Source organism: Cyprinus carpio, chromosome B21 (genome assembly GCF_018340385.1).
Source record: "Cyprinus carpio isolate SPL01 chromosome B21, ASM1834038v1, whole genome shotgun sequence".
NCBI lineage: Eukaryota > Metazoa > Chordata > Actinopteri > Cypriniformes > Cyprinidae > Cyprinus > Cyprinus carpio.
Window position 1 is genome coordinate 13,770,407 of NC_056617.1, and position 11,186 is coordinate 13,781,592.

The 11,186-nt window shown below is 43.2% G+C and overlaps 1 protein-coding gene and 1 pseudogene across 1 annotated transcript; both read left to right on the forward strand.

Moving 5' to 3' along the window:
• The first annotated feature begins 3,382 nt into the window (after positions 1-3,382).
• On the forward strand, positions 3,383-5,243 carry LOC109086203. The gene is made up of 3 exons (XM_042748363.1): positions 3,383-3,484; positions 3,635-3,717; positions 4,199-5,243. The coding sequence occupies exon 3, from the start codon at positions 4,302-4,304 to the stop codon at positions 5,241-5,243; it is 942 nt and encodes a 313-aa protein (XP_042604297.1). The 5' UTR covers positions 3,383-3,484; positions 3,635-3,717; positions 4,199-4,301.
• Positions 5,244-5,287: 44 nt separating this feature from the next.
• On the forward strand, positions 5,288-9,546 carry LOC109052406 (annotated as a pseudogene).
• The last annotated feature ends 1,640 nt before the right edge of the window (positions 9,547-11,186 follow it).

The window sequence follows — 11,186 nt, forward strand, 5'->3', positions numbered from 1 at the left end:
CGAATTGAATTCCATATTAATATCTAAAATTGTTACCATGTGTTATATACTGTAGTTAAGAGGGTTCAACAGTTGCATTGACTAGAGCTGGTAAGGCTGAAAGACCATCTCTCAAACCTCCTATACTAATTTTGTATTTTTTTTTTTCCATCCACAGCACAAGCAGAAGAAGTACCTTTTCAAACACATCAAGATCCCATCTCTAACCAGAAGAACTGTTCATATGATATGTAGACTCAATAGATGGGCTCCATGGTAGACAAGACTGGATGAGCCACGAGGATTTGCAAATTACCTCCAAAACAAACAATCACCCTGGTCTGAGACCAGCAACATTTAAGACTGGACATTGAACGCTTTAACAACCCCCGTGACTCTTACAGATGTCATAACTGTGACAAGGACAAAAGTATGATAGAGCAGTTATAGAACGTAGTGTCAGGGTCATCTTTTACAGTTTTTCTGAATTGCTAAAACACGTTTCTTGAAACCATCACTCATTTTCTCAAAACCTTAAACACAAATCCAAATACTCAAACTAAATTCACGAAAACGCTGACTCTTCCATCAAAATCACACAGTCACTGCAAAACCATAAACACTACAGAGAACAAAGAACACAGCATCCAGAACATTACAAATATATATATATATATATATATATATATATATATATATATATATATATATATATATATATATATATATAGTATTGAGTAAACAATTTTGTAATTCTGTAAAAAAGTACAGTAATTGCAACTGAACTCAAGTGAATATATTGTATAGGCCTACTGTATGTACTGCAAGAATATTGTATATTCAGTATGCTGAATATTGAATAGTACTGAATGTTTGTATATATTCAGCACTTGGATACTGCAGAAATACTGCAGTCCAACTGCAAATGCCAAAAAGGTCAAATAAAACTCTAAATGTATAGTGTGTTACAGTACACTCAAATATTGTAAGTTGTGCAATTGTAAAATTAGGGTCATTGAGAGATTCATTCTGTCTCAGCTTCATGTCTTTGTCCTTGAGTCCACATCACAAGTAATGTTGTCTTTTTTTGCTAGACAAAGAGAAAAAATCCTGTCGTCTGACAGATCCAGCCTTGATAACACTCTACTCTCTCTCCTCATCCTCCACTTCTTACATATACTCTTCCTCCTCTCCTTCTCAGATTGTTTCCATCCGAATCGTTGTTTGTAAATGATGACAACTGTGCTTTAGTTGTATTTAACTTTTGCCGCTTGTGTTTAGCATTTTTCAGCACAAATGCATCACAGTGTGATAAGTGTTTAAGTGAATGAGAATGTGTTTAGAGTTTTGCAAAAAGAGTGCATGAGATTTGCAAATATAGCCTAACTTCCTGAACGTATTTAAAGTTTAGAAGAAAGAGTGCTTTATTCGACAAATTGGTTTAAGCTAGTAAGAATTTGGTTCAGAGATTGGGGTTTAGTGTTTTAGCAATTCAGAAAAACTGTATTGAGTTTCCTGCTTTGCCAGGATACTCATTTCCTTTGTGGCGAAGGTTTCTACAGATTATTGTAATGGTCTTTTGTGAAGGTAACCATGGACATAAGCACCTGAACGCATTTATTTATAGCAGTCCTCCAATCTGAGGCTTTGTGTTCTTTACGATTTTTTGGTGACCCATACATTCCTCAGAAGACCCTCTGTTTTCTCGCTGGTTTTAATTAGCTGTAAGGTAAAATGAGCTTAGATGAAGAATGGACATCACAGGAGCATTCCAACTGCCCTTATAAATATATATAGTTTTTTGGACTCCTGCCTGCATGTTTTGCTGAACCCAGATTATTTTTGCCAAAATGTTGCTGCATGCCCATTCATTATAGCCGCGTTTCCACCGCTGGAACTTTCCCCAGGAACTAGGCACTCTGGGCTGGTACTCGGTGTGTTTCCACCACAGGAACCAGGATCTAAATAAAGTTCCGGGTAAAAAAAAATGCCCCTCAGAAAGACCCTGCTGGCGAGGTAGTACTTTTTCAAAGTTCCGGAACTTTCGGGGGCGGGACTTGGGTACTGAGCATGCTGAGTTCACCCAGCATTGTGATTCCAACCACCATTTATTTGGATCATTTTCTAAATATTACTGTTATTGTGTCATGAAATGTAATTTTAAAAGTATTTCATGAGAATGTAGTTGTTTAAAACTCAAATCTGTGGTTTATTTATAAAGACAGTGCCTATTTAAAAATATGTTTCACCAATTTCGGAGACGGTCAGCTCCACGCGATCAGCGGGAGGTCAGTGCTCATGTATCCGCCTAGAGCACTCTCAACTCGGCTAGTCCTTCTGACATTTGCCGCTGGCTCTGATGTCTCTTTAACGGTCAAACACAAAATATAATTCGTTTTGGGTAAATCTAACAGGTAATCTTTGGTATGTATTCAATTTATCTATATGTTAAAATGAATATAAAAAGAGGCAATTGATATAATATTTTGTTTAATTGTAATGGCTGTATATATACACATTTCCCTAAACTAAGTAAATTTCTGCAGCTATTATTATGTTTAAATGAAAACGAAAGGAGGCAGTGGTATTTCATATCATATTTCGTTTTATTGTAAATATGCAGTGAGGAAAATTGCAGTAGCCAAGGCGATCTGACTGATGTTATCAAGTACGCTGCTGTTTGCAGAATTACCGATTCTCTTTCTAACATTTGTTCAGTATCTCACTATGGGACCGCCTCAGGGCATGGCCGATCGCGGAAGCACCTAACACCACGTCTGCCAACCATGGCAGACCACTCGCTGCAGCAATCAGGGAGTCCTGCCTCCCTGTATATAAACCGCAGCTACCTGCCATTTCATCATTCTCGCTCTCTTCCCCGTGAAGATTTCGGAAGCTGTCCTCAGCAGACTTCGGGAATTATTGCTAAACAGTTTATCGACGGGGCCGCAAGGTAACATCCCAAACGCAATAGATTCTTAATGTTTGTTGAGTGACTTGCCACTTAGAGTAAGATAACTAACGAGTTAAGGCGAGTTTTCTACTTTAAGTTTTTCTATTTACTTTTCCAAGTAAATAGCGCTCACCACGCACCAAAAAGTAGGAAAAAAAGCTCTCTGTCACAGCACAGCTCCGTACTAGTTGTCATGTTGTGGTGGGCTTACCGTAAAAGAGCCGGAGAGCCCCGGAGGAAAGGGCCGTCCTCCTCATCCGTGTGCGTGTGTAGCTGGTTCAAATATTACAAAATATAAATATTGGTAATGAACTTCATCAAAATTTATATATATTTTTGTGGTTCATACTTTTGTTTGGAGTTGTTATCGGGCGTAATGTACATAATTAATTCTAGTGGGATCCGTTCATGCAGAATATTGTCGGATGTTTGGCACATATTGGTGATGCACATGATACCTCGTGCGATTGGCCTACAGCGCCATCTTTAGAAGCACATATGCTGCTGACGGGGTCGGTTGTGCTTTCTCTCACTCTTCGAATGAGAGCGCTGGTAAGGACATTCCTCCAAGTATAAATGATGTCATCGATAAATTTCATTAGATAAATAATGTTTAAGTGTAATGTAAGACTGTGATGTCATCAAATGTAATGCAATGAATTGCATTTTGAACATTTTACCGAGATTGGTTTTGCTTACTAGCTTTCTCCATGCTGTACGGGCAGACTGAAGGGGAGAGAGGTGTATCCCAAAAAAGTTTAATTGTGCTCTGTGTGTTTCTGCAGGTATGTTCGTTGTTTATTGTGTTCATACATTGAGAAATGTTTGAAATGTGTTTATGAAGTTTATATGAGTTTGATAAATCCAAAAAATAGTGAGGTCTGTATTCAAACGTGATGTTGTCAAAATTTATATATATTTTTTTGTGTGTAAAATGTCATTTTTGACATTTTTTTTCTCCATTTAATTTATTCACTGTTGTGAATTAGCGGTGAGGAATCTTTATTTTAGATTATTTCATATGCCATATAATGATGACATGTATTTTGTGATTTATTTAATTTATCTTTTTTGATGTCTTATGTTTTGTAACTGTTAATTGAGTAAATTAAGATCTTGAGAAGCACATATGCTGCTGACGGGGTCGGTTGTGCTTTCTCTCACTCTTCGAATGAGAGCGCTGCTTTCTCCATGCTGTACGGGCAGACTGAAGGGGAGAGAGGTGTATCCCAAAAAAGTTTAATTGTGCTCTGTGTGTTTCTGCAGACCTGCTTTTTGTAGAATAAAACATCCTGAGACCTCTTCCAGCCGCATTGTCTTCATTGAGGACAACAAAACACAACCAGAGTAAAACTGTTACACGTGCGGAATGTGGATTTCTGCGAAAGATTCACACGGTCTCTGCATCTCCTGCTTGGTTGCTAAACATGCTCAGCCAGCGTTGTCCAACCCCGAGGGCTGTCCCCACTGCGCGAAGTTCTTGGTCAAAACCCGAGAGCGAAGGCTTCGCATTGCAGTAGCTGGGAAGTCGGACCCATGCCTCTCTGCTCAAACCAGAGAGGAACTGATGGATTGTCCACAGGCCTCCAGCTCCTGGGGTGAGATGATGGAGAAGGTGTCGACCGTCCTTCCCCCGCTGTTTGAAGATCTGTTAGCAGGAGCGGAAGATGATGACGACGATGAAGATGCTATTCTTCCCCCGATGCAGTCGCGTCCGCCGAGTGCACAGGATGAGAGCTCACCCTCCCCTGTGCAGACGGATACAGATCTTCCCGAGGTCTGTCGCAGGGCCGCGGCTAGACTGTCGATCGACTGGCCATCCCAACCAGCAGATAAAGGAGCTGAAAGAGACTTGTATGACGGAAAGAGACTTACGTCACTTCTCCCTCCAGCGAGGCAGTTTATTCCAGCCGTCCCGGCTTGCGTGATTGAAATGAAGAGGTTTTGGGATAAGCCTTTTTCCCACCGAGTACCTGTTAAGGGCTTCTCGAGGCTAGATGTCCAGGGAATGGAGGATTTGGGGATGGCAGATCCTCCCCCTGTAGAATCATCTGTGGCGAATCATTTAAATCCAAGCCGCAGGGCAGCGCTCTCCTCAACCGGGGCCTCGTTACCAGGGAAAACAGAGCGCTTTGCCACCTCCGTTTTTCAAAAGATTTATAAATCTTCTGCAATGGCCGTACCTGCTTTGCACGCGACGTCTCTACTTACAGCCTATCAAGCGGAGTTATTAGAGGAGATGGGGCATCAGCTGGACTCCGGTTCTCCCACCCAGCGCTCTGGGAGGAGATATGTGTCATTGCAGATTTAAATCTGCGCACGTCCCGCGGAGCAGTTCAAAGCTGCGGTCGGAGTATGGGCTTAGCGGTTGTGGGAGAGAGATCGCTATGGCTTGGTTTGTCAGGCCTCTCTGACAAAGAAAAAGTGGAGTTTTTGGATGCCCCTATCGATCCAAAGGCCATGTTCGGCACAACGGTAACAGCTATGTGTCAGCAATGTGACCTGCGGAAAAAAGAGGGAGAAGCATTCGAGGTCTGTCTCCCCAGAAAGCTGGCAGCTTGTCCTTATCACCCAAGCCGTCCGAATTTCAGGCCTTCAAGGTAGAGAAGGTCATTGGGATTATCAACCTTCCCATCCTGCTTCGCCACAACAGCCGGGAAGCACGGGCCCTCAGTCAAAGCCTGGTTTCGTGAAACCGAAACAATCGTTTGCAGCCGCAGCAGCGAAACACCGGCCGGCCCCCCCCTCAGGAGAACAAAAAGAGGCAGTCGACCTGAGACATCAGTTGGGCAACAAGAAGGGTTTAGAGACAGCACTCAGGGTTTCTCTGTCCCATTCCTTCAAAACGATTCCTTTCTCCCTCCCGCGGGGAAACGGAGAAGGAATTTAAGTGTGGAAAGTGTTCGTGTGGGCAGTTCAAAGTCCAGTGTTCGTGGGAAAATTGCCCATGTCCCCCTGGTGCCCCCCAAAGAATTGTCTCTCCCTCCACTTACGAGGTTTGTTCTGAGGGAGGAAAGAAAAGTTCGTAAGCATCCCATCACATCCCATCACCCATCGCATCCAAGCCAAGGGCTGAGGGCACAGAGCGGGATAAAAATAAAAAGATACCACAAAAAAGTAAAACAATCACAAAAAATAACGAATATAACTCCTTCAACTGAGCGTTATTCCTCCCTTTCGCCACTAGAGGGTGCCACAGCACCGCTAGTGAGCGAAGCCGGGAAGGGCTCACTCGCTGCTCAAGCGGAGAACTGGGCTGGGTTTTAACCACAATAGACAGAGGATACAGACTTCAATTCACTGTAAAACCTCCTTTGTTCAATAGAGTGGTAATTTCAGTGGCCCAAGGGGAAGCAGCTCAGGTTTTAGAGGAAGAAATATCCTCTTTAATGAAAAAAGGAGTGATAAGAATGATTCCAACGGAGGAAAGCCATTACTCCTGTTATTTTGTGATTCCCAAACGAGGGGGAGGTCTCCGTCCCTTTTTAGATTTACGGGTCCTCAACAAACACCTCAGAAAATACAAATTCAAAATGCTTTCGCTCAGAACTTTGTGTCAAAGTATTCGTCAAGGGGATTGGTTCACCTCAGTGGACCTCCAGGACACATATTTTCACATAGATATTTTTCCTGCTCACAGGAAAAATCTGAGGTTTGCTTATCAGGGCACAACATACCCCTTTGGCATGGCTTTGGCACCCAGGGTATTTACCAAATGTGTGGAAGCGGCTCTGACACCATTAAGGAACAGAGGATTCAGAGTTTCATCATATCTGGATGATCTGCTCATCTGCACGCCGTCTCTGCATCAAGCAGAGAGTGATACACACACACTAGTGATGCATCTGCAGAGATTAGGTTTCAAGATAAACCAAACGAAGAGTTGTCTAATTCCTTCACAGGAAATAGTCTACTTGGGTCTCAGGTTGAATTCAGTGAGGTTTCGAGCGTTCCTATCAGAAGTGCGCATCAAAACATTTCTCACCTGCCTCTCCCTCTTTCACCGAGGGAGTTTAGTCTCTTTCGGAATATGTCTTCGACTACTGGGTCTGATGGCCTCAACAGTGTCAGTGGTTCCCCTGGGACTGCTGTGATTGAGGGATTTTCAGAACTGGACAGTGTTACAGGGCATTCGCCCCAAGAGCCATCATAGCCACAGAGTGCGTGTCTTACCAGAATGCATGAGTGCTCTCCATCATTGAGGAGCCGCGTCTTTTCTCAGGACAGGATGCCCTCTGGGTCCTGTACTATTGAGAAAAGTGGTGACAACGGGCTGGGGAGCAGTGTTTTGAGGGCAGAACAGTGAGGGGAGTTTGGTCTCCGGCACTGAGAGAGAAGCACATACATTTGACAGTGTTACTAGCTCTGAGACATTTTGTGCATTTTCTCAAAAATCATCATGTATTGGTCAGGACAGACAATACAAAGGTGATAGCCTACATAAACTGACAGGGAGGAGCGTGTTCTCACAAGCTTCACTTGTTAGCGAAATAACTGATTATGTGGAGCAGCAGGAACCTCCTGTCAGTACGGCACTTAGAGTAAGATAACTAACACGTTAAAGCGAGTTTTCTACTTTAAGTTTTTCTATTTACTTTTCCAAGTAAATAGCGCTCACCACGCACCAAAAAGTAGGAAAAAAAGCTCTCTGTCGCAGCACAGCTCCGTACTAGTTGTCACGTTGTGGTGGGCTTACCGTACGAAGAGAGTGTAGGCTTCATGGCCACTGCAAAAGAGCCGGAGAGCCCCGGAGGAAAGGGCCATCCTCCTCATCTGTGTGCGTGCGGAATGTGGATTTCTGCGAAAGATTCACACGGTCTCTGCATCTCCTGCTTGGGTGCTAAACATGCTCAGCCAGCGTTGTCCAACCCTGAGGGCTGTCCCCACTGTGCGAAGTTCTTGGTCAAAACCCGAGAGTGAAGGCAGAACAGTGAGGGGAGTTTGGTATGAGGAAATTGGTGAGGAGAGATTAAATTTTCTAGAACTAATGACAGTGTTACTAGCTCTGAGACATTTTGTGCATTTTCTCAAAAAATCATCATGTATTGGTCAGGACAGACAATACAAAGGTGATAGCCTACATAAACTGACAGGGAGGAGCGTGTTCTCACAAGCTTCACTTGTTAGCAAAATAACTGATTATGTGGAGCAGCAGGAACCTCCTGTCAGTACGCGCGGCGCATGTTCCAGGAATAATGAACAGGGAAGCGAATTTACTGTCCAGAGGGAATCCTCTGTATGGGGAGTGGAAACTCCACCCCCAAGTTATGCTCATGGTGTGGCAGAGATTCAGCCAGGCCACCGGAGATCTCTTCGCATCGCGCCAAGACGCACAATGTCCCCTGTTCTTCTCTCTGGTGGGCAACGATGCACCGTTGGGTGTGGATGCTCTAGCCCACGATTGGCCAGACGTGTTACTTTACGCTTTCCCTCCATTGAGCCTGATCGAGCCGGCACTACAAAGGGTTCAGGAACAAAAGCATGTAATGATTCTGATCACGCCATACTGGCCGGGGAGACTTTGGGTTGCGGAGATTGCGCAACTGCTCTACGACCAACGCGCTCTTTATATAATCTCAAATGGAGGGTGTTTGAGGGTTGGTGCGCCGATAGGAACATAGTTCCTTTCCTGTGTTCAGTTTCGAATGTGCTGTTTTTTTTTACAGGACCTTCTAGATAAGGGCAGGGCCTTTTCTATGGTTAAGGTTTATCTGTCCGCTATCTCGGCATGTCGTGGGTATTAACTCGGGTACTATTGGCCAGCACCCTCTTGTCTGTCGATTTATGAGAGGTGCATGTCGGTTACACCCAGTGTCGAAGCCCCTGGTCCCGCCCTGGGACTTGTCCGTGGTTCTGAACGCGCTCTCAAAAGCCCCTTCTGAGCCCATTGATCAAATTGCCTTGAAGCTACTAGCTCTAAAGACGCCCTGTTACTCGCTCTCACTACAGCAAAAAGGGTGAGTGAACTACATGCTTTATCAGTTCACTCCTCATGTATGATGTTCACTCCGGGTGTTCAAAAAGTCACTTTTAGAACTAACCCGGCGTTCGTACCCAAATTGTTTGATCAAGCTGGTGCAGTTCAATCAGTGGACCTGCTAGCTTTTCATCCACCACCTTTTGCATCCCCAGAGGAGGAGAGGTTACACAGTTTATGTCCTGTTCGTACTCTGCATATGTACGTTCAGAGAATTCATACACTTCGTAAGAGCAATCAGCTGTTTGTCGCTTGGGCTGACTCTTACAGAGGAAGACCTATCTCCCGTCAACGCCTTTCTCATTGGGTGGTGGAGGCTATCGTATTATGTTACAATAATTCGAATTTGGAGCCCCCAATAGGACTACGAGCACACTATACTAGAGGAATGTCTACTTCCTGGGCACTGTTTAGAGGCATCTCTATTCAGGAAATTTGAGCGGCAGCCAGCTGGTCTTCTCCGCACACATTTACTCGTTTCTATAGACTGGATGTGACAGAGCCCTCTCTGGCCCATTCAGTTCTGGGAGTGAGTAGTCAGGTTGTATAATGCAATTTTACTAAAGGACAAGTTCCTCATATTATTCTGTTTTCACCTCCATCGGGAGCTATGATTCAGATAATTACACAGCCTTTCTTAGTCTGCTTCGTCAGCATATCGGCAATATGGGATTTGTCTATATCCCATATTGAGATACTGAACGAATGTTATGTTTGGAAGGTTAGTTTGTTGATTTAGTAATGGTTCTCTGATAACATGAGTGAGGTATCTCACAAACATTGCCCTCCTTGCCTATCCTGCACGGAGAAGAGATATGCGGAGAATGACGAAATGTCAGGTAGCTGCAGTTTATATACAGGGAGGCAGGACTCCCTGATCGCTGCAGCGATTGGTTTGTCATGGTTGGCAGACGTGGTGTTATAGGTGCTTCCGTGATCTGCCACGCCCTGAGGCAGTCCCATAGTGAGATACCTCACTCATGTTATCAGAGAATTGGGGTTACATCAGTAACCTAACGATTTGCATTGTCGTGGACATCACACTCCCGAGTTGAATGAGCAAAGTCCGAACTACCGAGGATGCAAGTCCAAAATTTGCATACTTTGTATTGAGAAACGCGTGCAAACCTACGTCACCAGACTATTTGCCTAATATTCATGGTACTTTAGACCGCGGTGGAAACGCAGAAAGCAACAGGTCTGGGGGGAAAATAGTTCCTGGTACAATTGTTCCGGGTAATTTCGGTGGAAACGCTGCATATGTTAATACTATAACTCTAGTGTTCATCTGCACACAGTGTTAGGGAGTAACTAGTTGCATGTAACGGCGTTATGTAATTTAATTACAAAATAAATCAGTTACAGTTACTAAGAGTTACTAAGAAAAATGTGTAATTTAAATTGCAGTTACTTAAGAAAATGTTAACGATTACAAAGGGGATTACATTTGAATATTTACACACATCCACACACAGATTTAATTGATTTCTTTCCCAAATTGCACTGACTACTTTGAGACATACGGGATGCGGAAAACACAGTCTGGTTTGTAGAATTCAGTCAAAAAAACGTAATTCCTATAGCATAACGCGGACGGAATATACCACATTTTGGATGAATAAATCAAAAGTAGGTCAGTACACTTGAATCAAAACCTGATATGGACTAGTATCTGTGAATATTATGCCGCAAAAAGACAATATATGAATCCTGAACGTTCTGCGTGTCTGTGGAAATCAGGCGCGGACTGGACATCAGGGAGAACCGGGACAATTCCCAGTGGCCTTGCAGCCGATTTGGCCCGCTATTTTAATACTTTTATTGTATAATTGCCTGCTGAATGTACTAAAGCGATTATTTCCAAATTCGCCATTCGATATTTAAATCTCTAATAAATCATGAATCGGTTAGTTGTGACTGTCAGTGCTTCGGCTCGAGCACTCTCCGCGCCTCCACCAAACGGTTTGGATCATCATTATTATCTATTGTAATGTTACAGTAGTAATTTAACAGTCAAATAATCATATTTTATAATAGGTTTAGGGGGAGATAGGGCAGACAACAACACAACCCTTACGAAAATTAATGTATGGTATGGCATGGTAACCACAAATTAACCATGGTTTTTGCTACACTAACCATAGTTTAACCATGGAATTTGTAGTAAAAATAAATACAAATGGTAATTAATTTGCCAAAATAGGCTATTTAGAAATGATAGTTTTGTTAAAGTCATGAGAGAGATAGATATCAGGACAAAATAAAGAGAATGAAAAG